Source organism: Bipolaris zeicola (assembly GCF_000523435.1).
Source record: "Bipolaris zeicola 26-R-13 unplaced genomic scaffold scaffold_295, whole genome shotgun sequence".
Taxonomy (NCBI): domain Eukaryota; kingdom Fungi; phylum Ascomycota; class Dothideomycetes; order Pleosporales; family Pleosporaceae; genus Bipolaris; species Bipolaris zeicola.
The window spans coordinates 88-26,239 of record NW_006912344.1 but is presented as its reverse complement, the minus strand read 5'-3'; the positions used below and the strand labels follow the sequence as shown (position 1 = coordinate 26,239).

General features: G+C 51.4%; 13 protein-coding genes across 13 annotated transcripts; 6 read left to right on the top strand and 7 right to left on the bottom strand.

Annotated features, from left to right (window-relative positions):
* Window positions 1–150: 150 nt before the first annotated feature.
* On the bottom strand, window positions 151–894 carry COCCADRAFT_9369 (uncharacterized protein; the record flags this gene model as incomplete). The annotated part of the gene is made up of 1 exon (XM_007719289.1): window positions 151–894. One exon carries the CDS (start codon window positions 892–894, stop codon window positions 151–153), a length of 744 nt encoding a protein of 247 aa, XP_007717479.1.
* Window positions 895–1,176: 282 nt separating this feature from the next.
* COCCADRAFT_109723 (uncharacterized protein) lies at window positions 1,177–2,235 on the bottom strand (the record flags this gene model as incomplete). The annotated part of the gene is made up of 2 exons (XM_007719288.1): window positions 1,177–2,035; window positions 2,072–2,235. 2 exons carry the CDS (start codon window positions 2,233–2,235, stop codon window positions 1,177–1,179), a joined length of 1,023 nt encoding a protein of 340 aa, XP_007717478.1.
* Window positions 2,236–3,171: 936 nt separating this feature from the next.
* COCCADRAFT_30479 (uncharacterized protein) lies at window positions 3,172–4,098 on the top strand (the record flags this gene model as incomplete). The annotated part of the gene is made up of 1 exon (XM_007719287.1): window positions 3,172–4,098. The coding sequence occupies one exon, from the start codon at window positions 3,172–3,174 to the stop codon at window positions 4,096–4,098; it is 927 nt and encodes a 308-aa protein (XP_007717477.1).
* A 430-nt stretch (window positions 4,099–4,528) lies between these two features.
* COCCADRAFT_109708 (uncharacterized protein) lies at window positions 4,529–5,950 on the bottom strand (the record flags this gene model as incomplete). The annotated part of the gene is made up of 1 exon (XM_007719286.1): window positions 4,529–5,950. One exon carries the CDS (start codon window positions 5,948–5,950, stop codon window positions 4,529–4,531), a length of 1,422 nt encoding a protein of 473 aa, XP_007717476.1.
* Window positions 5,951–6,496: 546 nt separating this feature from the next.
* On the bottom strand, window positions 6,497–8,045 carry COCCADRAFT_109728 (uncharacterized protein; the record flags this gene model as incomplete). The annotated part of the gene is made up of 2 exons (XM_007719285.1): window positions 6,497–7,675; window positions 7,740–8,045. 2 exons carry the CDS (start codon window positions 8,043–8,045, stop codon window positions 6,497–6,499), a joined length of 1,485 nt encoding a protein of 494 aa, XP_007717475.1.
* Window positions 8,046–8,740: 695 nt separating this feature from the next.
* Window positions 8,741–9,898, top strand: COCCADRAFT_41222 (uncharacterized protein; the record flags this gene model as incomplete). Its single annotated transcript, XM_007719284.1, has 1 exon — window positions 8,741–9,898. One exon carries the CDS (start codon window positions 8,741–8,743, stop codon window positions 9,896–9,898), a length of 1,158 nt encoding a protein of 385 aa, XP_007717474.1.
* Window positions 9,899–10,696: 798 nt separating this feature from the next.
* On the bottom strand, window positions 10,697–11,465 carry COCCADRAFT_109742 (uncharacterized protein; the record flags this gene model as incomplete). Its single annotated transcript, XM_007719283.1, has 2 exons — window positions 10,697–11,180; window positions 11,233–11,465. The coding sequence occupies 2 exons, from the start codon at window positions 11,463–11,465 to the stop codon at window positions 10,697–10,699; spliced, it is 717 nt and encodes a 238-aa protein (XP_007717473.1).
* A 727-nt stretch (window positions 11,466–12,192) lies between these two features.
* COCCADRAFT_30474 (uncharacterized protein) lies at window positions 12,193–13,182 on the bottom strand (the record flags this gene model as incomplete). The annotated part of the gene is made up of 1 exon (XM_007719282.1): window positions 12,193–13,182. One exon carries the CDS (start codon window positions 13,180–13,182, stop codon window positions 12,193–12,195), a length of 990 nt encoding a protein of 329 aa, XP_007717472.1.
* A 1,331-nt stretch (window positions 13,183–14,513) lies between these two features.
* Window positions 14,514–15,602, top strand: COCCADRAFT_109740 (uncharacterized protein; the record flags this gene model as incomplete). The annotated part of the gene is made up of 1 exon (XM_007719281.1): window positions 14,514–15,602. The coding sequence occupies one exon, from the start codon at window positions 14,514–14,516 to the stop codon at window positions 15,600–15,602; it is 1,089 nt and encodes a 362-aa protein (XP_007717471.1).
* A 456-nt stretch (window positions 15,603–16,058) lies between these two features.
* COCCADRAFT_109715 (uncharacterized protein) lies at window positions 16,059–16,759 on the top strand (the record flags this gene model as incomplete). Its single annotated transcript, XM_007719280.1, has 2 exons — window positions 16,059–16,359; window positions 16,425–16,759. The coding sequence occupies 2 exons, from the start codon at window positions 16,059–16,061 to the stop codon at window positions 16,757–16,759; spliced, it is 636 nt and encodes a 211-aa protein (XP_007717470.1).
* Window positions 16,760–17,521: 762 nt separating this feature from the next.
* On the bottom strand, window positions 17,522–18,310 carry COCCADRAFT_109743 (uncharacterized protein; the record flags this gene model as incomplete). Its single annotated transcript, XM_007719279.1, has 1 exon — window positions 17,522–18,310. The coding sequence occupies one exon, from the start codon at window positions 18,308–18,310 to the stop codon at window positions 17,522–17,524; it is 789 nt and encodes a 262-aa protein (XP_007717469.1).
* A 1,543-nt stretch (window positions 18,311–19,853) lies between these two features.
* COCCADRAFT_41216 (uncharacterized protein) lies at window positions 19,854–20,633 on the top strand (the record flags this gene model as incomplete). Its single annotated transcript, XM_007719278.1, has 3 exons — window positions 19,854–20,022; window positions 20,074–20,241; window positions 20,296–20,633. 3 exons carry the CDS (start codon window positions 19,854–19,856, stop codon window positions 20,631–20,633), a joined length of 675 nt encoding a protein of 224 aa, XP_007717468.1.
* A 1,622-nt stretch (window positions 20,634–22,255) lies between these two features.
* COCCADRAFT_109709 (uncharacterized protein) lies at window positions 22,256–25,919 on the top strand (the record flags this gene model as incomplete). The annotated part of the gene is made up of 3 exons (XM_007719277.1): window positions 22,256–23,017; window positions 23,078–25,485; window positions 25,556–25,919. The coding sequence occupies 3 exons, from the start codon at window positions 22,256–22,258 to the stop codon at window positions 25,917–25,919; spliced, it is 3,534 nt and encodes a 1,177-aa protein (XP_007717467.1).
* Between the last annotated feature and the right edge of the window lie 233 nt (window positions 25,920–26,152).

The window sequence follows — 26,152 nt, the reverse complement described above, 5'->3', positions numbered from 1 at the left end:
ATGATAAAAGTCTGTTGTAATAACTTGAAGTTGACGCGCTAGTGTAAAGTGGCCGACTCGCTTGGGTGGCCGACTCGCTTGTGAACCACGTTATTCTACCATGAACTCGATAACCCCCCATAAGCACAAACACCCCAACAAGAACGCAAATCAATACCCACGAACCAAACCCCCCCAAAGCAAACTCGGCAACACCATAAGCCCCAAGACCCCCCACTCAAACACCTCATTACTCGTCTTCTTCTTCTCCTTCTCCTCCTTCGCCACCTCCCCCACCGCCACCAACTCCTCCACAAACCTATCCATCCACGCCTTCCAAACCCCAACCACCTTCTTCACCACCACCATCTCCTCACCCTCATCCCCCTCAATAATAGCAATACACTCCTCCACCACGGCGTTGCTCACCTTCTCCCGTACCCCCTCCCCACAATGCACCATAGCATACCACCACACAACAACCCAAAGCACCATCTGCATCTCCGCCTTGAACTCCTCCGGCACAAACGCCAACGTGGGATCCGCGCCGATCAGGTAGTTGGAGACTGTGTTGTGGAAATAGTAGTAAGCAAGGGGCGGGAGGTCAGAGGCCTCGGTCGCGGGGGCGTGGCGAGCGAGTTGCGTGTCGAGGATTGTGGCGTCGTGTGTGAGAGTGCGGATTATGTTGGCGAGGATGGCGAGGGAGGTGGTGAGGGGGATGGAGAGCGGGGTGGGAGGGGAGGAGAGGGAGGGGAAGGCGCCGGGGAGGGAGGAGGTGAGTTGCTCCATGGTTGTAGTGGGCTGCTTCATAGCTGCAGTAGGTGACCCCACAGTTTTAGCGGGTTGTTCTGTAGTTGTATTAGGCTGCTCCATGGTTGTAGTGGGTTGCTCTGTAGCTGTAGTGAGATGCTCCATGGTTGTTTTTTGGTAGTCTGTCGCTGTCGTGATAGTCTGTTTGAATCATATGAGAGGAAAAGGGGAATAATATCGATCTTTAAATACAGCATCGACACAATGAAGAGCTGTTCGTAAACCATGTAAATTCAGAGAAAACAATGTATCCATTGAGTGAAGTCATGAGAGTCAGACGTTGTGCGTGTTTGTGACCTCCAAGGGTCACTACGCCTGAACAGTGAATGATACCAAAAAGCACATGATGGTCTGTTCGACTCACAAAATCAGAAAATGCATTGTGAATCAAACATTCTCCACATCTCCGCCATCGGTATCGCTTTCGTCGCTTGCAAAATGACTCAGCGCCGAAACAAAAGACGCAACGCTCGAATCCAGCCCTATCGACTCAGCGTCCGCAATATCTTCTGCCCATTGGCGCGTATATTCACTCCACCACACCAACACACTAACCACCATCTCCACGATATCCTCCAACTTCTCCATCATCACCTGAATCCCCATACTCTGCTTTCTGCAGATATAGCGCCGTCTCGCACGAACAAACCCGTCCTTCATCATCCTCCTAACATGGCAGTCCTCATCCCGTGGTATTCGCTCTTCCTGTTTAAAACACCACAGTGCCTGCCACCAAAAGAACTCCAGTCGCATCACTGACTGCATCGTCTGCTCCAGTTCCTGCACCGTGATATACCGCGTGTGGTTCGGCACTGGACCCAGTAGTATCATGAGATGGACAAACACCTTTCCGACGAGGTCGTTGGCGGACTGGAGAGCGGCAGAGTAGTAACTGCTGTGGACCAGGACATCCGGTGTGAAGTCTGGATCCCATTGCAGACGTGAGCATAGATCCAAGTGGAATGATGGACGCAGCATGTCTACAAGGGTCATAGAAGTCTCCAGATTGACAATGATGAAGTCTTGTTTGTCGGTGCGTTCGTAAGTGGCTTGCACGACGGCAATGTCTTCTTCGAAAAATGGCTTTGTCAGTACCTGATTTGTCGCCTCTGTTACAGGGGGTGGCTCGAGAAAGCATAGACAGGCTCCCGGATCTACGCTTCTCCTCTCATTGCCACGGGTCACTCTGCGGCAGATGGGGCGCCTGCAGTGTTGGGTGCAGTGGTCGAGTTTATAGGGTACCGTTCTAATATCCTCATTCCATTCGTTCCATTTATCCCACTCTTTCTCGTCTTCTTCGAAAGCTGGAAAAGGCTCCGTTTGCTCTGGTGGCGGGAGGTGGCTAAATGGACCTGGCGAGGGAGACCTAGCTCTGGGAGAGGAATCTTCGCCTGGATTGTTATTTGTCGGCTGGCTCGAGGATTCGCTCGTTATACCCGTGCGCATCTCTTCCATAGACGACTTGCCTACTTTCAACTTCTTTTCTGCTAAAAGTGTTGGAAAGGTCTTTTTCGCCTTTTCGCGGCATGCGCGAAGTACATTCATAACGGTCCGAAACATGATGTGTCGAGTATATTATTCGGAGAGCAATTTCGTCATGAGAGTATCAAGATCAGGGTAGATGTTCAACTTATTACCGCTTGAAAATTAACATGGCGATATCTCCATATACAATACTTGGTCTTAACGCGTTCCGTGGTTGACAGACCATTACCCCTGCCTCTAGCCAAAATAGCCAATGACATGTTGTGTATCGCTGATTGTTTTCTCGGTCGCTACAGAATATGGAGTTCTTATATGAGAGCTTTTAACTGGACTAAGATCCGACATTGTTAGCGAGAGCGGATTTTGTTCATGGCTGGTTGTTCCCAGTTGTCTAGATTAGCAAAAAAAAGGCGCCCTCTTGCAGTACCCGGAGCGGACAAGAAGTACTGGTGCCCAGCGAATACTTTATTTCTCAGTTTGAGTATTCTACTCGATATCAAGAAGCTACAAGGTGTATCTCTAACCTACTTAGAAAATCCAATAGTGAGTCCCTCTAGAGACTGAGGTGAGATCTTTATTTTTGTATATCCGAGTGAGTGATATGATATCAGCGGCTTCCTTACCGTCTGCAATAGAGCTTATAAGAAATTTTCAAGAGTCGCATTATGGTGCATAGTGTTCTCTTATTTTTTTCAAGACCATTTGCTCAAGAAATCATGCTACGACAATACTACTTGCTTCCATAAATATCCATGTTTGCAATGACGTAACACACTAGTGCCCCACCCCCACTACAGCCATTGGATCTCGACCACACATAAGGATCGTATCAGCTGCCATGGCGGCATTTTAAAAGTCAAAACCTACCCTATACGATATTGACTGCCAGTCTGTAAAATGGCGCTTCCACTCGGAGTCTTCCTTGGTGGCTGTGTCATCGCAATTCCCGTCGTCACAGGCGTCGCGCAGGGCGTCGAGCATCAAAAGAAGCAGAACGAAGAAGCCGCCAATGAGTCGCGCATGTGGAAATTCAACTGTCTGGTGGCATGCGATGATCCTGATCCAATAGCAAAAGAGGAAGTGGACCACGGTATTCTGGTTGTACGCCACGACAAAGTTTGGGTCGTGCCGAGGAGCGAGGATGACAAACCCATGTGGCCCGAGGGCGTGGATGGAGAGGGCAAAGAGCCACTTCATGCGTTTGCGGGCTTCTATATTGCGTATCCGGATGAGGACCGTAATCCGCCGGAGCGAGGACTAGTAAGCACCATCAGTGATGATCCGCCCATGCTCAACTGGATATATTGCGACAAAAACACGTACGAGTTGCGGTACTCGAATCGTACCGGTAGTATCATGCATCATATCGGTGTCTGGGACTGGTCAGAAGACGAAAGCCATCTCACTTTTGACGGCTGGGAAGGCTTCGTTGCTATTGACGAGTGGGATGGCGCTGACGAAGACCCTTCAACGCCTTGGGGGAGAGAAGGTCTGCGATGGGCCGTGTACTTTGACAAAGACGACAACGGTCTCAAAGGTCGGAGGAAAGGGAGAGACATGTTTGAGATCAGTCTGAAGAGGAGGATACAAAGTGCAGAAGAGCAGCTCAAGCAAAATGAGGCGGCAGAGAAGAAGATGCAAGTCAAGAGTAGGGGTGGGCTCAGTACATCATTTGCGGCGCCACAGAAGGAAAGAGATAAGGAATGGGAAAAGAAGTTTGGTCAAAAGGCAAGAGAAGAGTTGGAGAAGAAGCTGGCGAGAGATAGAGAAGCAGGAGAGGGGCCGCAGTGGGAAAGAGGTGATGTTGGGAAAGAAGTTGGTTGAAAGAAAGCTTTTTGTTGGAAAGACACTTCTCCAAGCGCTTCTCTAGTTTTGATCAAGGCCTGGTTTCGTATTCGTACGGGGGTTTTTCCCGTCTTGAATACCCCAAGCGAATTCTTTTTCGAGTCATGATGCTTTTTCTTTTTGCAGATACATTCTAGAAATCTGAAAACGACCTAGATCAATAGCCAGGAGCTTGTTGATATCTCAGGCATAGAAGACATTATGTGAAATATCGTTGGATATTCTTCAAAGGACTAGGTATTAAACAAAACAAACACGTGCTCACAGGAACATCATCAATGGTGCCAAACTTGACTGAATTGTAACATAACAGCTGATTATTAAGTTACAAATGTACTACCAAAAAACCCGCTGAAGATACCACGAATAAACAAACTCCAAAACACACATGCCCTCCCAACTAAGCCCTTCATGCAGCAGGCTTCCTCGTCTCAAGCTTCCTAGGCGCCCTCTTTGCGGCAGGAGGAGCCGGCGCTTTAGCCGTACCATTAGCGTTGGCAGCATTAGGAGTCTGCTGATTCAATTTCCTCGGCTTTCTCCTGGTCTTTGCCGTGGAAGTGGTGGAACTGCTTTCTTGGCCGTCGTTGAACGAGACGCGCTTCGTCTGAGTGGGTCGAGATGTATCTGCTGGTTGAGATTTCGGGGGCGAAGATTTAGTTTGCGTACTTGTTGCAGGTTTGTTGGAGGACTGTTGGGTTCTTGGTTGTTGCTTTTCCTGAGTGGGCTGCGAGGTGGTGTTGGTAGTTGATGGCTGGGGTTGCGATGCTGATTGAGGGTTTGCTGGCCCTCTTGTTGTAGGTGGTCTTTGGGAACGGGGCTTCGCGGGCTTAGGCTCTTCTTTGGAGGTAGCATTGGATGATGCGCCATGCTGGTTTCCTTGCTTTGATGGCTGCCTGCTCGGTGGGTTCGGTCGCTGGTTTTGAACTTGAGGAGGCTGTTGGCTCCGTTGTTGTGTCGGTTGCTGGTTCTGAACTGGAGCTTGCTGGTTTTGCTTCTGTTGGCTCTGTTGCTGCTGCTGAGGTTGCGGTGCACTCTGCTGTTGCTGATTTTGCTTTTGTCCTCCCCAGGGGTTCATCGATGCACCTAGCCCTCCAAGATCCACCGCACCACCTATACCTTTCGCTGATGGCATACTAGGCATACTTGGCATTTTGGGTCTCCAACTTGTCATATCCTTGACTGACTGCGACCAAGACTGCGGCATCTGGTCTGGCGCATCGTTCTTCATCTGCTCCAGCTCTTCCCTAGTGGGAGCTTGCGTTTCCTTTGTCTGCATGATCATCTTCTCTAGAGCCTTCCTTTGCGAAGATGTCGCTTTGATGTTGGGAAGAAAGTCGCCAACCACCCCTTGAACTCCGTGACTTGCCATCTCTCCGAGATCCCAAAAAGGCCCAGTCATGGCCCCGTACACTGAACCGATACCACCTCCAAGTAGACCAGTTACTGTAGACACCAGGCCCCCAACCAGTGCACCAGTCAGTTTTCCAAGGGTTACACCTGGTTGTACGCCCAATCCTGCTCCAGCAGCCAACCCCTGAAAAGCACCGGACTGTGTGTATTTTGCTGCTTTTCCAAAACTCTCGGCTTCGATTTCCTTGTTGATTGCTTTGGCTAAGATTTTCTCTCTTGCTTCCGCATCGGCAGCGCCATGTGCTGCTTGCCTGAGCTCCCATGCTTTTTGTCCTGCTTGTAGAGCCATACTGGCAGATACGCCGGCATTTTGCTTGATTTCGTGCTCGGGGATGGTACAGTGCGGAGTATCGTCATTGCTGTTGGCCTGGCCCTTTGCGGGCTTTGGTTTGGATTGTTTTTGTGCTTGTTTTGGCGGCATTTTGTTAGTTTGTGATGTTCAGAGATGTTGTCAAGGGTCCAGAAGCCGATTGATGTTATGAGGGTCGGCACTATGTGTGACAGCGCGAGTACGGAAGCGCTACGTCATGCCAGATCGTCGTTGGTGCACGCATGTGGCAATTGACAACCTGTTTTATTAAGGAGGGTAACACGTGTTTGACAGGCCATGTAGGGATAGCCCTCTAATACTTTCGGGACCGGGAGTCGGACTACGCTGCGCTCGACGTTGATTCGTGGGTGTACTAGCCTGGCATGACGTCGGTGGCCTAGTGGTGTTTTCTGATCTAGTCTCCCGTCGACAAGCCACATGAATCGTACCTTCAACTCTAGATGCAAGAACTATTCCATAACTTGAGATACTAATTCCAAGTTTACCCTGTAGTGGTGACCCTATGAGTATATAGAATTTGTAGTGAAACAGTTCGCCACTAGCTTTCCCGAAGATGGGACAAGGAACAAAATCGACTTTTCAGGTTCAATCGTTGCTGCTTTTCCTATGTTATCTACAACCATGATTTCGATCACATCAAACTTTCTTTGTAGCGTCCCCAGTTGCTCCGACATCCTTGCCGCCTCTCAACTCCTTGTTCGTCGTCTGGATCAATAATCTTCGGTAGCTTGTCAAATTAGGTGTTCCATCATTGGTAACCTCGAGAATAAGATGCAACAATTGGCCTTGTGCAACAGGTTGCTTGCTCGTAAATTCCACGGCAGATTTCTCTGGTGGTGGAAGCGTAATTTCAACTTTTCTCCCCTCATTGTCCAACTTTTTGATTGCCAACTCTGCGACTTCGGCGTCTACCCACCATTGGGTAGCCGTGGGCTCGCGGTAGTGCCACCATTTGAAGGTCAGGTTGCCTCCATTGGGGTCATATGTACCTGAAGCATCGAGCGTGATAGCAGATCCAGCCTCGGCAGTGATTTGAGCGGGAGCGAGGCCCTTGAATCCACTAATATTAATCACGGGATGGTGATTAGCTTTTGCAAATTCTGACTCCATGGTCCATTTGATGCGGGCAGCAAAGTCGTTCTGGAAGGCATCGCGCCAACGCCAAATAGTCGCATGGTTGGATGTGTAAGTCCTGTTACCGACCTGAACTCGATCCGCTGCATCGCTGTAGTGGTTGCTGTTGACTCCTTCGCTGCTGACATCTGTACGACTATACCGCCCACCCCAAGAGCCGTAGTGCGGGCAATCAGGGACGCCCAGGCCATTCTGAATCAGGTACAGAAATGTGGGTGTATCTCCCTCGGGGATAAAAAGGTAGTCAGGATACGCGCTCCCAAGAGGACCTTTCTGGATATTCTCCTTGATCCAGCTCTTCTCCATCTTGGTAAAGTCGGGGCCACCTTGATCGAAGCCATAGTATCTCTCGCCAGAAATGCCAGTCCATGCAGCCAAGCCATACTGGTTCCAGCCATGGACCGAGGAAATGTAGAACACATCTGGAAAATTGTTCCGAATCCACACTCCCGTGTCATCCTGGTCAGAAATAGCGTAGACGCGTAGACGTGAAAGCAAGCGCTTGGAATCGTCCGGGTCATAATCATCATCAACCTTCAAGAGCGCCTGAGCAAGCGTGTTGGTTCCGCCCCAGCAGAGGATCCACAGCGGCTGGGTGGATGGTGCAACAATCCGATCGTACAAGAGCTGCCCGCCAGCAGATAGTTCTGTTCCGGTGCCAACAGCAGACATGCCATATGTCTACGTTACATCAGCACCGTCCCAACTAAACATCTTGCATGTTTGAATTCGAGTATAAGCTTACCTCGGCGCCCTTCCTGATAAGGCCACGCAGATGATCCGCAGTCGGGTATTGCCATTTCGGATGAACATGCTTATTTAGATTGTCGACAGCTCCGGCATATGCATCGATAATCTTCTCCATGTCTTCCGGGTGAACTTCGTTCTTCATCCACGTGCTTGTGCATGCTATGAGGCCCTCTGTTTCAAACTGATTCGAGTAGAGGAGGTACCGACACAGCGATTCAGCATCGTCAGGCTCATTTGAAATGTCCGACAAGACGATGACGCGGGGCTTCTGCTCATAAGCTTGGAGCCGTTCAGTTGCCATGCTGGTGTTCTCAATGGCGTACGAGAGGGAAATGAGAAACAAGAAAGCGAGGATTATGAGGGGCTCAATGGCATCATATGTCGGGGATTGCTATGGTTACCGCTGCTGTTTAGCTATCACGTCTCACAAGGTGGGGCGTTGAGGAACGAATGTGGCACTCTAGGCACTTCCTGCCGTCTGGAAGCCACGCCGGCTGCACTTGCCTGTGCACAGCTCAGCTGTACGACACACTTCACTGGCATCCCCAGTCTTCACCCTCATAAGGCATCACCAAGGCACTCTATTCTCTGTGCAATATTCGCCACTACAGGTATTGTTCAGGATAGCCGTTCCCGCGATCTACTAGCAGTTGCGGGGCTTAGATGACTGCGCCATAATTAGGCCGCATTGAGCCGTGGCGCTCAGCCTTGCGTGCAACCCCCTTCAAGTAGATCGCATGAGCAAAACACTCAGTTCCGCCATCGACAAGTTATCGCTGCATCCACCTCACCTTTCAGGCGTCCAGAATGACGTATTGGTGTCACCGGGCTGTGTTGTTCAGCCTATTGCGAACCGAGTGTGAATACGCCCTCTCACATGTAGATCCCTCAAGGCAGGCTGTGTACCCCAACATGTCATCACTCTGATATAAAGATTGCCTTGCCCTCCCGTCTATGGCAAAAACCCTGTAACAAACACACAACCAGAACTTGGAAATGTCTTCTATTCAAGATAAACTTCAACAAGCGGCGCACCAAAACGAGCAGTTACTTCGTGGCCTCGAAGAAACCGATGCTGCTCCCTCACAGCTCAAGCAGCAAAATGACTACATAACCGACCTGAATTCCCAAATTCAGAAAACAACAAGCCGGGTAAAAACACTTCAGAACAAAGCAAAGGTCGAGCTTAAGGAACATGAAAAGTACCGCGACTCGACCTTTCGGCGTTTCGCCCATAAAGCAAGCGGCAAGAAGGAGAGATTTGCCGAAAAGGCCGCCAAAGAAGAGAAGGACTATTTCGACGCGATACAAGAGCAAAAAAGCGCCGAAGACGAACTAGCATACATCAAGCAACTGCGCGATGAAGCCGAGAGGCGGAGACAAGAACTCTCCGCCCAAGCCCAGCACCACGAGAGCCTGCAAGCCCAACTCGATGACCTCTACAACTCCATCTTCGCCGGCCACACACCGGAATTTCCAGATGAAGACCGCAAAGAGGATGCCTGTAACGCTGCTCTCGCACAAGTACAACACACAAACCAGCGTCTGGAGCGTGAACGCCACATCCTCTTCCTCCTCGGGCAAACCTCACTGAAGCTCTCGGCTGCCCGCACCTCCCTCGAGCACGCCTACGGCATGAGTCAATTCGACATGTTCGGCGGCGGCACCATGGCCAGCATGCAAAAGCTCAACGACCTGGAGCGCGCCGAAAGCGCAATGGCCCAAGTGCGCATGCTGCAAGACCAACTCACGCAGGTCGCGCCCGAGATACCCGCCCTCGGCCACCTCAACATCGCCAGCGGCAGCATCTTCTCCGACGTCGTCTTCGACAACATCTTTACCGACATGCGCATGCACGAGGAGATCAAAGCTTCCATCGCGCAGGTCGACCGCGCAGGCAAAGCTTGCGGCGATATCATACGCCATCGTGAGCACCTCGAGCATAACTTGCAGACGGACGTCCAGCACGCACAGACCGCGCTGCAGAGCGCACGCCATGACTTGCAGAAGGCGCGAGAGGAGGCGTTCAAAAGGGTCCTGCATAGTGCTGCTGCGCCTCAGTTACGTTCCATACCCGTGGGTCTTACCGCTGAGGCTCCTCCCCCCGAGTATGCGCCGCCTGATGGCCCACCGCCCGGGTATTCGGGTTATTAGCTACAAACTACGTAGCTAGCAGCGATTATACGCATATAGTGGCCTGGTAGGTAGAGTGTACAATTGCTTACAAGGGCCTAAGTCTAAGGGGATTCTAGACTCGGGTTACTTGTTCCATTAGATATACCGATTTCTCACGTGCTCCTGGTTTGGACAAGGCGAGTTGTATAAAGTATTTTCAATGACTCGGGTTAGCGGGGTTTGCTAGTAGTAGTAACTTACTTGGTTCGATTTGACCATTCTATAAAGCTTCTAGCGCAATGGATGTTTGTTGTGCTGCATGCGTGTTTCATCTGTGACGCGCATAATTTTTATTTTTATTTTTCGTGGATCGTCTTGGGCATATATTTCTAGATATATATATATATGGTACACTGTCCAAGAAAACAGGAGTTGGTCTTGGTGCCCACCCCTTGAGACGTGTAGGATCTTGACGTGTCAAGCACGTTATCCACCGCTCGGCTTTTCGTCGGTGCTTACAAGATAAACACGACTTTTCTTTTGTAGTATAAGGCCGGAAACATGAATGGAGAAGATTACGGGTGAGCGTATCGGGTATGGTGGGAGAAGAAAGTCTAGTCCTGGCACAGCACTCGAGTCATCCAGGCACACTTGTGAAGAGAATATTCCAGATAAAAGAACAGGTACGTAGGGAATGCAGTAGCATTGGGCAGCTGCAAGTGAAGCCGCTAATAAGAAAATGAATATATACAGTATAGGTCATGATGACTGCTCCACAATCCACCACTTTTGCATTTCCTACCAGCGAAATCTCTTCTACACGTAACCATCAATCATCTAGATGAAGGCCTCGGCGAGGGCACTTTCAAAGGTGCCGTCCCTAAATGCCGGTGTTGCCGCGCCAAAATCCGTGTTCTGGATCGCATTGCGTGCAGCAGCCGTCAAGCTGTCCCATGCAATCAGCGGCTGCTGACCACCAAGGTCGTTAGTGGCAATGAGCTGATGGTTCAATGGCCAGAAAGCCCGATATCCAATCTTGGGTCGAGTTCCCTCCAACGGTGGGCTGGTTTCTTTTTGGTAGTTACCGTGTGCGGAAATAGCAACGCCGCGAATGGTGGCAGTGGTGGAGGCTGCTGAGAGCCAGACGACAATGTTTTCCCAGTCGTGGCGGTGACCGAGGCCACCTGAGGGCGAATCCTTGGGCATGTACCAAGCGTACATGATGGCGTAGGCACCGTTGTAGGTTGTAGCACGGGCGTAAACTTGGCCGGTGCTGGAACTGCAGCCGCTATTTTCGCCGCCACTGGGGTTGAGCCCACCGCTATGAGAAGAATCAGCAATTGTGGGATTTTGGATGTAGGTGAAAGACGGACCTAGTGTCTCCTGCGGCGTTGACGGCAGGAAAAGGAACACAGCCGTTGAAGACCTTCAAGAAAGGCTTGTACTTGAGCATAAGCTGTCCAACAAGACCAGATGGGACGGTCTCGGGGAAGGGAACCACAGCATCGTGTGCAATGACTGCGCGGCTTTCGAGGCTGACGGGGGAGGAGAGGACGACGCTCGCAGCTGCGAGGAGCTGGAGGGACAGACTTCGGAGGCCGAGCATATTGATTCTTAGCGTAGTATACCAGGGCAAGAAATAGTTCTAAGAATGGGTACAGTCCAGTTGTCGGAGACCTCTGTGTTGCTGAAGCCGGGGATAGTCTTGTTTTTTATACTAACGCTTCGGCACTGTGCCGGTCACATGTGCCATGCTAGTCGGTGAAACAAGTGCCGCATAGTGTTGTTCTGTCCTTGGTGTTTCCGGTCATGCCTTAGGGTTTTGGCGCTCGCATGGAGCGGAACATTGTCTATGCATCCTTCCGACACGATGGTAGGGCACATGGGTTATTGTGTAGACATCCATTGGCCATTGCTCAGACACAGCATTGATATGGACGTTGACAGCGGCCTTGTTGCAGTTCATAGGTATGCGGGGCAAGCAGCGACTCAGGGACCGCATAAGTACGCTCGGAGAAGGGCTCTGTAGAAGGCAATTCGTTATGTCGATCTAAGTAACCTTGCATTAGACATATTAGGCATGGTTCTCGTTATGGCGAATCAGATACAGTGCACGTGCACGGGTGCGATTGAACAAGTGGTTTGTGGAGCAGAAACGACGTTTTAGGCAGGTGGAGGGAAGAAGCGGATGCGATGCAAGGTCAAAGTGAGAAAGGTGTACGGCGGTATTCTTGGTAAATGGATAAACGCACAAAGCCATTGGAGGGTTTGGACGTACCTGCAGCCACAGCAAGATGTGATGGATGCCCACGATCCGCCGGCCACGCAACCCTTCATCCGAAATGTCTCCAGATAGTGCGGCGCTCCCCTTCGGGCGGCGTCTTGGGCCCAGGCAGTATCTCACGGAGCAAGTCGTTGATATCCAGTCCATGTTCCACGCAATTGTGCCATTGCCTTGGATAGCCTAAGCTTACTTCCTCGAAGCGCGTGTTATCGATCCAATCTGTCCTCCTGATATGCAAGTGGCCAGACACAACCACTTTGGCATTGAACCTGTTGTGCCAATCCTTTGTCCGCTTGGTGCCACACCAGAGCGAAAACCGGGGAACCTTGGTCAGCTTCACGAGATCTTCTCGCAAGGGCCAGTGCCCGACTATGATCAGCGGGATGTCTGGGTGCGCAGCCACAGCCGCTTCAAGCTTCTTCTCCGTCTTGTCTACAAGGGCATTGCACCATTCGATTCGCGACGAGTAGGGGTCTGGATGCAGTAGGTGTTCGTCGGTCGCTTCAATATCTTGTTCTCTTGCCCACGCGAGAGCATCTTGTAGTTTTACCGAATCTGGGCGAAAGCTGTAGTCGTACAGCGTGAAAATGGGCGCAATCAGACATGGCCCTCCCTCGCCCTGCCACAGCACGTAGTCATCCTCGGGCGTGAAAATGCCAAATTCGCGAGCAATCTCCACACACTCCATGTATTTTGCCTCGCCTCTTGCGCCGTTCTCCTTGTTTGCAGGCAAAGTGTATAGCTCGTGATTGCCCGGCACCCAAAAGACGTCCTTGAAGCATTCCTTGGCTTTGGTGAAAGCCATGCGACAGTGCTCAGCCGTCTCTCCGACATCACCGCAGAGGATCAAGTCATCGTGCGGATGGGGAACAAGCTTTTCCAGGGCTTCACGGTTGCCTTTGAAGGAGAGGTGGATGTCGCCGATGGCCCATAGGCGGCTCGGTGGAAGCGTTGCGGCGGATGGAGGGGTATTTGGCGGGGAGGGTGTTCTGGCTAGGTCTGCAACAGCGGTTTCTGCGGCAGCGAGAAGAGGGTCCATGACTGGCGGTTGGATTTGAATAAAGATGGCGTCGAAGTTTCAGCACGTCTGCGTCAGCACGACCAAGGTATATAGACTTTGCTCTGTGTGTTCGTGAAGCCTCATTATGTCATCCCGCACCCCAGGAAACGCGTGTTCGCCGTCGCGACAATGCCCGCCAACCCGCCGAAATTCATTTGTCGGGAACCCGGACACCGAAGAACTAGCGGGTCGGGCTATATAGCGGGAACTCTGCTAGTTATGTGTAGACATGATATCAATTTCTTCACGCATAGACACTGTGCGAGTTAGGGTATTACTCATAACTGCGCTCATTTTTCAAATGAACTCTATTCTGGCAGTGCTGTTCTTACCTGTCACGTATGGCTACTCGAAGCCCGCCTACTATTCTGTTCATCGTGTCTGGCGTGCCCAGTGGATCCCAAGCTGACATGCGCCCACTTCGACAACTGACACCCATGACATAGTACTACACGGCTCCCCAATCCCGCAAGCACGTTCGTGCGGGACAAACTATAGGTGGCCGTGCATAATACGCAGAATGGCGTTTTCCTGAAGAAACAGAGAATGCGTGTTCGTTCAGGTACATGAACGCAAAGCAGCCAAACCTTGATTAGTCTTGCTCTATTACCGGACACTGACATGTGTGGCATGTGCGTGCAGATATCGATCAGTTTTTCCAGTCCGCTGTGTATTACGATCAATACTTTTCAGGCAACAAAACAAACGTTTATGGTTACTCTCATGCATGCCCTCGGCAATCCTACCTCTATTCCCCCGCAGTGACGTAGTAGTGCTCACACGCTGAAGTCCTTGAGGAAACAAACAATGGCTGGATGGAACAGCACACACTAACAGTGAAGGTTGTAGGCAAAGATAGTACAGTAACCATAGCTATAAGCTTGATGCCCGACCAACTGCTCCTGCATCGCTGGTTAACTTGATGAAGGAGCTAATGCATGTATCGGGATCAACACCATCGCATGAGCCGCCCCGAGGTACATGACCCTCAGGCACCAGGCACACGCTATCAACTTGACCGGATTCGACAACCATACATGAATCATGGCTGCACAGTCCGAATCAGGGATCAGTCACACTCAAATCCTACAGCCAAACAATTCGTTCTATGCAAGCAGTAGCGCTGTTGGCTAAGCAATCAAGATCAAAGGGTGGGGACTGGTGATGCAATACTTCCATCTGCCATGGCACCCTGCGATGGGATCAGCAGCCTCATGCAGCTACTAGTATATGTGCATGCGTCGAAAGATTTTGGACCATGGGAGCAAGTGTTTTCCGGATTTATTCTCTCAATCTCTGTCGTTTCCATCATGTCGAGCATTATTCCCGTTGATCTACTGTCCTCTGCGACAAACCCCTTGTACCTAAACAGCATCGTTTCGACCAATGCCTTGAATCCAACCACGATTGAATTCCTCTCTTATAATCCCAGCTTTGCTTCCATACTTGGGGGAAATGCGACGGCACGACAGTTGTACAACCTAGATTACTCTGCTTTCCACGAAGCAGGAGTATACAGCAAAGATACCCAAAAGATTTATGTAACAAGCGACTGGGCGGGTGACCTGTCCAAACCCATCAACGTAACCACCATCGACCTAGCAAACAACTACTCCATCTCTTCAATCAAATACCCCTTTCTGTCTGAACCCAACGGGGGAACAGCGTACTATCCTCCAGGCACACAAGCCAACTCATCCACGCCACCATGCATACTGTACTGCGACCAAGGCGACCTTATCAATCCCGCTGGCCTTGTCAGCGTAGATCCCGTTTCCGGCTCCTCAACCCGCATTCTCACAAACTTTCTTGGACGAAATTTCAGCGGCTTGAATGACGTGCGACAACACCCTGTTACCGGCGACATCTGGTTCACCGACACCGATTATGGCTACTATAAAGGTTTCCGCCCACCGCCCAACCTCCCCAAGCACGTGTATCGTTTCTCCCCTTCAACGGGCGCGATCGAAGCTGTCGCAGGTGACTTCTTCCAGCCAAATGGACTCGAATTCAGCCCAGATTACATGACGCTATATGTATCTGACTCTGGGGTTTACCAAAACGATACAGACCTTACACGTCCTTCTACAGTCTATGCATTCGATGTTATCGATGACAACAAGTCTTTGGCAGGCAGACGCACGTTTGCATATGTGGATACTGGGATCGCTGATGGACTGCACACAGATACCGAAGGCAACTTGTGGGCAGGCTGTGGCGATGGCATAAACTTATGGAATCCAGCTGGTGCTTTGATTGGCAAGATTTGGATTGGAGTTACTAGCAACAATTTTGCGTTCTTGCCAGGGGCTATGCTCATCTTTAGTAATCAGCAGTTGTGGCTTGTTGAGAATTTGAAGGCAGTTGGAAGGGAGGTTGGCAAGGACTTTGGAGTGTGAGGAGAAGGCAAGTCATGCATGGCATGAGAATGGATTACACGATTTGATTGCAACTACAATTCCAGAACTGGAAAATGGGCCCTAAGGCCCTCCGAATCACGTGATACAAGGTTCTTACAGGTGTTCTGGTATAAAGAATAATATTTATAAAGATTTAAAATCAGTGTCATGAAAGTTGAAGTGGGTGGCAAAGAGGAAAGAAGCATCTCACCTCACGCGTTCTCGACCATTCCTTGGCATTCCACTAGCTTTGTCATCCGCTAGCGTCCGCTCCGGCGAGCTTCGCGCGCATCGCGACATTTTACACCGTCCGCGCGACAACCTCACCATCTCCATCGTCCCTGCTCCATCGGCCGATCGACATTGACATCTACATTCCGACACGCACACGTTTTCCGATCGTCGTCATCAAAACACCATATCCCATAGCGACACGCACGCGCAACACCCGCAAACATGGCCAACTACCTCGCCTCCATCTTCGGAACCGAGCAGGACAAGGTCAACTGTTCTTTCTACTACAAGATCGGTGCCTGCCGTCACGGCGACCGCTGCTCGCGAAAACACGTCAAGCCATCGTACTCGCAGACGATCCTGCTGCCCAACCTGTACCAGAACCCGGCATACGACCCCAAGAACAAGATGAATGCGCAGCAGATGCAGATGCACTTTGATGCCTTTTACGAGGACATTTGGTGTGAGCTGTGCCAGTACGGGCTGGTAGAGGAGCTCGTTGTTTGCGACAACAACAATGACCGTACGTTTCCTGCACCCTTTCCCCCATCTACGCATGGTGACTTTATGCTAACTTTATTGAACTAGATCTGATTGGCAACGTCTACGTACGTTTCAAGTACGAAGAGGATGCCCAAAAAGCCTGCGATGCCCTCAACAGTCGTTGGTACGCTGGTCGCCCTATCTACTGCGAACTCTCGCCCGTTACCGATTTCCGCGAAGCGTGTTGTCGACTGAATAGCGGTGAGGGCTGTGTGCGCGGCGGCTTTTGCAATTTCATTCATCGCAAGGAACCGTCTCCTGAGCTGGACAGGGAGCTAGACATGTGCACGCGAAAGTGGCTTAAGGAGCGCGGCCGCGATGCCAGGAGTATGAGCAGGAGTCCTACACCGCCCGCCACTGCTGCTAAGAACAGGTTTTGAGTGGGAAGAAGAGGAGGGGCTTTTGACGGTTGCTGAGAAGGTGGCGATTAAGAGTGCATGTAGGGATTACTAGGAGTTTCTGGCGTTAAGACATGCCCGCGCAATTTTCTTCAGGAGACGTTGGACTTTGATACCATCATCGGGCATTGCGTTGTTCTGTCACTCAAATAACATGCATCTTTGTAGTATACGAATTCAGTTTGGAAGAAGAGAGATGTAATGTATCTTTTTCCAAGTCACTTGCTTGTCATTTTCAACCATGCTTATATCGGATTCACAGGTAGCAGAGTCACACATAAATATACAGGTTGCACACGAGGCATATGGTAAGAAAAAGACTATGAGAGCAAAACAAACTAAAAATCGGTAAATTCATGGTCATATCAAACAAAGACCTGGTATCATGTACAAAGAAAAGGAAGAACCACATAGACTCAATGCTCGGCATGCCAGATGTCCAGTTGCAAAAGGACCAGCCCAGCCAGTTTCGAACACTCCAGCCCCTTCTCCAAAAAAAAGAGGAGCAAAACACCGGACCTTCTCCCTTTGCCCCAAAATTCTTATATCCTCGAAAAAGACGCCGAATACCCCGTTCCGGACCATTCCGGGAAGAAAAGAAGAACTCCGCGCTCCCCGCTCTATATTCATGTTCGTACAACGCAAAAGAAAAAAAGCACCGAAAACAAAAAGATTTAGCCAGAAGAGAAAACCAGAGAGGCGGGGAGGATGTCGAACCACCCCCCTCAAAACCCCTCAACACTCTCAAATAATCCCCCGAGACTTGAGCACCAGTACCGTCGTAACAACCGCGGCAACAAGCAGTAGCATTCCGATCCAAAAAGCCCAGCAAATCCACGTGCGATGGCGCTCTTTCCGCTTCTGCCGCACAAGCCACGAGTCTCTGTGTGAGGCGTCAGCCGTGATGGTAGTTACGAATTTGAAGCGCGAGGAAGGGCGACCGCTGAGGGAGAGGGAGAGGGCGGAGATGTTTGGGGCGCGGAAGAAAGGGCGGAAGGGGGAGGAGGGGGAGGAGGTGCGGTGGTGGATGCGGGGGGGAGGGTCGAGGGGGGAGGGGTCCGGGGAGCAGATTGTTGATGTTGGGGATGATAGTATTGAAGACGGAGAGGTAGAGGTGGGTGGGAGTTTTATGTTTGAGCCGTTGAAGTTTGGGCGGAGGAGAGGTTTTGTCGAGGGAGTTTTTTGGAGGGTTGAACGGCGGAGGGCTTTGCTCTTTCGTTTGTCTTTTGCGGGGTATTTGGCGGTGTCGTCAGGGTCTGAGAAGGAGATTTCGGCGGAGAGGGGCGAGAGTGGGCTTGTTATGGTGGAGCCCGAGAGCGAGGCCAGGTGGACCATTGGTGGTTGGCCCGGTGAGGACATTGGAAAGTGTAGTTGTGATAGGGGGGACCCGAGAGACAATGGTACAGGGGTAAAAGAAGAACTGCTTGCCACGTACGGGTGCTTTGGGCTTTGGGCCGTCATGAGCTGCTTCTCCAAATCATCTTGGTGTACGGCTGTGCTGAAGCGTTTCCAGAATTGGGGATCGCGGATCATGGTGAAGGCTCGGTGGTGGGCATTCGGAGTGGTGCCGTGATGGGTGATTGGATATATATCGTGAAGAGAGGCGAGCCAAGGCAAACGAGTGAAGTGACAAGTTTCGATGTGTATCGAGCATGCGACAGTGACACTATGGTCGATGGTTTGTGGTGGAAAGTCTTATTCAATTTTGGAGATGTTGGTGAAACCTGGATTAGGTGTAGTGCCCAATCCGAAAATGTGTAGCGATGGAAGTCGTGTTTTTTTGTTTTTTTGCCAAACAGCAAGGTGCGAGCCATGCGCCGGGAGAGCGGAAGTGGGTGTATATATCGTCGATTTCAAAGACACACACCCCTCGTCAAATAGCGGGAGAGGGACAAATAGAAACACAGGGCGTCCACTGTGGAATGTTACACTGTGACATGCGAAATAATCTGTGGAGAAGGCGACTGGACTAGGGATCCCAGGATAGTGTAACGTGAAACGGAGTCACCAACGGAACGTGACAACCGCAATGGTCCACAGAGTAAAAGTAATTTGGATGAAGAATAGGCGAAGAAAAAAGAAAACAACAGTCGGTGGTCTGAGGTGATTAAGAAAAGGGTAAGGCGTAGGTTGAAAGGGAAAATGGATGAAGAGAAGATATGACTGAAGGCGATTGGGGGATCTGGGGGGTTAGTATTGCCATGATGAAGACCCTGCCAGACGGGCTGCTGAGATGCGCTCAAACAACAATGGACGGGCCTTTGGCCGCATCTGACCATTATGATGTAACTTGGGTTGTCTAGACACTGTATGGCCGGGTGTTAAAACAGATGTTCGGTATGGTCACTATAGGTGCGAGAGGGGTGCTGGCTGTCGTGCGTTTCGGGCGGGTTGGGGTGTAACCAATGGAAGGTAGCACGGTCCCTTGGGGGCCCCAGGCAGACCCGACGCATAACACACGACGTTAAGACGCGGGAGATTGCTGGCGATGCGTCCGTGATGGGGAGACATGGCTATGATTGGGAGGGCCAAGTGAGACGATTGCATCCGTCGCGTGCAGTGGTGCGGCTCTTCAGTTTTGAGTCGGCAGCAGAGGATTGTACATGGTGCAGTTACGTGCGTATGTACATATTGGGCCTGTGTTTCCTTTGCTCTTCTCATCCATCGTCGCACCTCTTCGCCAGTTGCAAAGACAAAAAAAGTCAAAAGAAAGATGGCGCGGTCCACGTGCGCTTCAACTGCCGATGGCTTCCCCAACGCATGCCGCGTTTTGAAACAGTAGGCTAGACGCAAAACATCCCATGGCTGGCAGGTCTGCAGCAGTGGTGGATGGCTCACCGTAGTAAGCCCAAGCGCGGGTCCCCTACTTACTACGTAGGTACATCCTACGCGTCGTTCAACTTTCCTTTTGGGCTCGCGCATCCTGTTGGGCTTCTCCTCCATCCCCAAGCCTGGCCGATATAACCTTGTACATACTTACATACATACACACGCACACTCTCGTCACATTTCCAGTTTAATTACTATACTCTGAACATTTTCTGGGGTTGATCCGCGTCATCAGCGTGACGCGAACATGGGACACGAAGGCTTGCCCTTTTGGCTGGTCAATGTGCCAAAGGACCAGTGGCCGAGCGAGTGCCCGGACTTCCTAAAGAATTGCAGCGACAAGGATAAGGCAATCATTGGGATGCCGGACGGCGAGTACAAAGTATTGGCATGGGACCAGGTGCGGGAGATTGTCCGTACGGTTATTGATTCACACCCGATAGGCGAGATGCTAACGGCCCCGCCAGAGAGCAACCGTGTCGACAAGTTCCACCGCCTGCCGAGCGAGCTGCGCCGCTATCGGCAGTTTACCTATAAGCTCGAGAAGGATTATGGCGGCATCATGAACTTCATAGTCAACGAGCGTCTCAAGTGGGACACCATGGAACCCCGAGGCGAACCATTCGAGTTTGATGGTACGACGGGGTGCCCTATTCGCTTGGCTGCTACCGCTGTCTAACCGTGTTCAGAGGACATCAAGATCCTGTACAACGACTGGCCGTATGGCATCGATCCAGAGATTGTCCATCTCGTCGTCTGGACTAAATTTGAGCTCGAAGACGACCCCGAGACGGGCTGGTGTACGGAAGCATCCAAGAAGCAGATTGAAGACTACGTGCAAAAGACGTTTGCGTCCAAGGTCAAGGAGGTGGTGTGGTTCAAGAACTGGAAGAGCCTGAAGAGCGTGCATGCAGTGGAGCACTTTCACGTGATGCTCTACAAGCCGGACGCGGCCTTTCTGAAGCACATTACAAATGACGATGTACCCATGACGGCCAAGTTTGGTGGCCAGACGCCGTCTGTCTGAAGTGCACTACACATGACAATGGACCTACGACGGCTAGGATGGTTGGCGAGTAAGCAGAAGAGGTTGCGACGGTTTGGTTTGCCGTCGGGTATACTTACCTGGACAAGGCCTGCGTTCACTGCGGTTTGTCACGTACTTAAAACGGAACATATGTACTTATTGATGTACTTATGTACTATACTTTCAGGCGTGCAGCAGGGAGCCAGCTCTGGTGTACACAATGGGTGAGTTTTGCGGCCAGTTCGGAATATGCCCAAATTGGTCAGCACCGTACTTACTACCAAAAGCAGACAAGCTTTTCCCCATCTAAAATCCTTCTCACCACGGTTGTGCTTGCTTCTTTCGGCCAAATCTCTGACAAGTATCGATGAAGCAGTTTCACACGGCCTGAAAAGAATGTAGACCGTAGATAGCTCGGATTCTGTGAGAACCAGACAAGTTTGCGGTAGAAGGGTCGTAGTGGCTGTTTAGAATAACCATGGAAACGGTACTATGTTGGGCAGACGCAGTTATTTTGACATGGAAATTTGACAAATGCAGCATTCGTGACTTCGGCCAGGATTCCCTGTGTGTTTGGTGGTATTGACTAAGGATGCCACAAAGCGGCGGTACATAGTGCTAGATTAGACTGTAGAACCAGTAGAGCTCATAGCCGCGAGGCCCTACACACGTATCGTCGTTATAGCTTTCACGTGTACTACACAGTAGGAGGTACGCAGGTAGAGTCGGTATTTGGCCGAAAGCGGACGCTCTGCCAGTCGGCGCCTGCAGCCTTGTCGTGGGCGTGGTGGTGGCAGCCAACGGGGCGCTCGCGCAGTCTTTCCTCTGAAGATCAGCCGGCAGATGAAATTTCAGCCACGTGTGTGGCGCACCGTTTGTGTGGCGCTCAGCGTGTGGCGGTGAAGTCGGCCATTTTTCTTTATCCTCTGCCAAGGCGCAGGATCGGAGACTTTGCAGACAGGCAGGGCTAGCATGCTGGTCACAAAGTAGACGATGAGCTGGCCAAGTGCCGCATGCCCCAAAGGAGCATCTGCTCATGTTAGGCGCATTTGCGTGTCAAATCAAGGCCTGTCTTGTATGATCAAAGCGCGGTGAGAGTGTTGTCGGTGCTTTTTAGCGCTGTCAAAAAAGTCGTGGGACGGGGGGTATGCACACTGCGCACCCTGGCCAAGGGGCGCCGTCCAACAATTCCCCCCGATAGCCCATTTCGTCTTCTGTACGTACTGTACATATGTACTCTTCCTACGCACGAGCACCTACCTCCCCTCCCCTCTCGCTCACTCCACCCTAATAATTTCTTCTGTTCCGAGCTGCAGTTTGCTTTTCTTTGTCTTTGGTCGCATCGCAGCACTCCCCATACTTGCCGGGGTTAGACATAATACTCAAAGGGCTGGGCGCAGTCGCTTCACAAACAACTGCCTCGGTCTCCGACGCACGCCACGAGACGCTTTGTGCAGATAACCTCGCATACAGTAACCATTGTCTCCGCCGCCTTGCTTCGTAATCGGCGCTCACTGGGGATAAGCCCCGCACAGCCACCGACCCGTACGTGTGTCTGTACATATGCGAACAATTCCCCGGAACCCCTCCACGCCTCGATCACGCTCAGGTAGACGCCCACAATGCTAGGATCACTCGCCAGCCGCTGGCAGGCGACGGGCGACCAGCAAAAGACTGCCCCAACCTGGTTCGACCGTCACCTGTCCCCCGTCCTGCTCTCGGTAGCCAAGAAGGCATGCACGCATCCCATCCATACCATTGTCACCATTGCCTTCCTCGCCAGCTACTCGTACCTCGGCGTCTTGGACAAGGGACTCTTGGAGAGTGGCGTCGACGATGTCTCCAAGAATGTCGACTTCCAGTCCCTTTTGGTGGGCAGTAAGACACTGAGGGTTGGAGAAGAAACATCATGGCAGTGGGAGGCCTCGGACGCCAGAGGTAGTGCTGCCGACAACGCTCAGGTATGTCCCACTCACTCACATCTCTCCAAACCTCATGAGCTTACATGTTCGCCTGCACAGGAACTCGCCCTTGTCACCCTCGTCTTCCCCTCATCCAGCACCCTCAACTCGGCCCCCTCGCAACAATCTGTCCCTCAGAATGTATCTGCACAGCTCCTTCCCAGCTCCTACAGCCCCTTCTCCACTCTTTCTGACGACACCTCGCTCGCATACGCCATGCCATACGACGAGGCTGCCAAATTCCTCGAGGCCATGCAAGAGATCCCCGCACCAGAGGATGTCACCCAAGCCCAGAGCCCTGCGCAGGAAGGTTCCCGCGAGCAGAAGAAGTGGATGATGCGTGCCTCCAAGAACGGCAATGCCCCCTCAGGAATGCGCAACTGGATCGTCGACTCTTGGACCTCATTCGTTGACCTTCTCAAGGTACGTCTATTTCTTCGTCTCCCGCATGGCGAATGCGCACTCTGCTAACTTGACCTCCAGAATGCCGACACTGGTGATATTGTCATCATGGCTATGGGATACCTTGCCATGCACCTGACGTTCGTGTCCCTCTTCCTCGCCATGAGGCGACTGGGTTCCAACTTCTGGCTGGCTACTGCTGTTCTGTTGCAATCTGCCTTTGCCTTCCTCTTTGCCCTCGCTGTGACGACCTACTTCGGTGTCTCTATCAACTTGATCCTTCTCTCCGAAGGACTTCCCTTCCTAGTTGTCATCATCGGATTTGAAAAGCCCATCGTTCTCACAAAGGCCGTCTTGTCTGCCTCCTTGGACGGCCGACGAGCAGCCGAGGAGAAGCGAGGCGAGCCTGTAACGATTCAATCCGCTGTGCAGACTGCTATCAAGAAGACTGGCTACGAGGTTGTCCGTGACTATTTCTTTGAGATTCTGGTTCTCGTCGCAGGCGCCTTGTCTGGAATCCAAGGTGGTCTACGCCAGTTCTGTTTCCTAGGTGCCTGGATTCTCTTCTTCGATGCCCTCATGCTTCTGACCTTCTACACGTCCATTCTCACCGTCAAGCTTGAGATCAACCGAATCAAGCGTCATGTTGCTCTTCGCCGCGCTCTCGAAGACGACGGCATTGACGGCAAAGTCGCCGAGAGCGTTGCTCGCAGCAACGACTGGCCCAGTGCTCGTGACGTGCAGGTTAGCAACAACAGCAGGACTGTCTTTGGACAGAAGATCACCGTCCCCAAGTTTAAGATTTTCATGGTCGCTGGATTCTTCCTTGTCAACATCCTCAATGTTACCACGCTCAAGTTTGGCCTCACGCCTTACAAGTCCTATTTTGTCTCTGTTGTTGGCTCTACCCCTCCCCTGGATCCTTTCAAGGTTGCTGGAAGTGGCTTGGATCACATCTTCGAGCAGGCAAAGGAAGCCGCAACATCAACCATTGTTACTGTTCTCATGCCGATCAAGTACGAGCTCGAATTTCCTTCGATTCACTATGCCGAGCCTTCTCTTTCCGACTCAGAGCATGCCTTTGGCACGAACATTAGCACTCACATTGTCGATGGCGTGCTCAAGAGTCTGGAAGATCCGTTCCTTAGCAAGTGGATTGTACTTGCGCTTGTCATGAGCGTGGTCCTCAATGGTTACCTCTTCAATGCCGCTCGATGGACAATCAAAGAGCCGCACAAGCCACTCGAGCCTCCTTCCCCCTCCGAAGTCCTAGATGGAGCCCCGACTGTCCCTGGAACCCCTCGCGTTCCATCCATGCACATGCCTACCCCACCCCGTACTCCTGGCCCAGAGGAACAAGCCAAGTGTCTACAGCCACTTACACAAATCCAGACAAGACCCCAGCTAGAGATTCCAGCAGGCCCAACGGAAGAGCAGCAACGTCAGCCCAACCGTCCCTACGAGATTCTTGAACAAATGATCAAGGACAAACAGGCCCCTAAGATGACCGACGAGGAACTGATTGAGATGTCGCTCAGGGGTAAGATCCCAGGTTACGCACTGGAGAAGACGCTTGGCGACAAGACTCGCGCTGTCAAGATTCGCCGTGGTCTCGTTTCCCGAACACACGCTACACGAGAGACATCAACTCTGCTGGAACGCTCGCTTCTGCCATACAAGGATTACAACTATGATCTTGTCCATGGCGCATGCTGTGAAAACGTTGTTGGTTATCTCCCTCTTCCCCTTGGTGTTGCCGGCCCAATGCTCATCGACGGTCAAAACTACTTCCTCCCCATGGCAACTACTGAAGGTGTGCTTGTCGCCTCAACTTCGCGTGGTGCAAAGGCTATCAACGCTGGTGGCGGTGCCGTTACTGTTATCACTGGCGATGGTATGACTCGTGGACCTTGTATTGGATTCGACAGCCTCGCACGCGCAGGTGCTGCCAAGATCTGGCTTGACTCTGAAGAAGGCCAGAGGACCATGAAGGATGCTTTCAACTCTACTTCTCGCTTCGCCAGGCTGCAATCGATGAAATCTGCCATTGCCGGAACCAACATCTACGTTCGCTTCAGGGCTACGACTGGCGATGCCATGGGCATGAACATGATTTCCAAGGGTGTCGAGCATGCTCTGAACGTCATGGCTAATGACTGCGGCTTCGAGGACATGCGTGTGGTTGCTGTATCTGGTAACTACTGTACCGACAAGAAGTCTGCTGCCATCAACTGGATCGACGGTCGCGGCAAGGGTGTTGTTGCCGAAGCCATGATTCCCGGCGCTGTTGTCCGATCAGTCCTCAAGTGTGAAGTCGATGATCTCGTCCAGATGAACATTTCCAAGAACTTTATCGGCTCAGCCATGGCTGGTGCTATGGGTGGATTCAACGCGCATGCTGCGAACATTGTTGCTGCCATCTTCTTGGCTACCGGCCAAGATCCTGCCCAAGTTGTTGAAAGTGCCAACTGCATCACCATTATGAACAAGTAAGTTTTTTTTCTCTCTTCATATGGTCTGTCTATATTGGGTAACAAATTTGCTAACATTTTCTACCAGTGTCAACGGTAACCTTCAGATTTCGGTTTCAATGCCTTCGATAGAAGTCGGCACCATTGGTGGAGGAACCATTCTCGAGCCCCAATCCGCTATGCTCGACTTGCTCGGCGTACGAGGTGCCCACCCAACTTCTCCCGGTGACAATGCCCGCCAGCTTGCTCGCGTCATTGCCGCCGGTGTGCTTGCAGGCGAACTGTCGCTTAACAGTGCGCTGTGCGCTGGCCACCTGGTCAAGGCACACATGGCACACAACAGGAGTAACGTTCCCTCGCGAGCGCCCACACCCGGCACCATGACGCCCGTTGCGTCAGGTACGAGTTTGAGCCTGATGAATGCTGCTGCAGGGATTGTGCCCAAGCGATAGAGAGAGAAAGAAAGTATTAACGTTTGTAAATGGAACAAGTGTGTTTTTTTTAATCCCTATACATATTGCATCTGTATGATGGTTGGGGAAGAGGAAACAGTGTTCTAGAATTTTTTTTATTTTTATTTTTACGCTGGGCTTTTCCCTACTTACCAAGAAATGGTTCTTCTTCGTTGTCTTTGATTTGCCCACTCACACTTTAATTTCCCCTTTTGAGCAAAATGTTCCTGTTT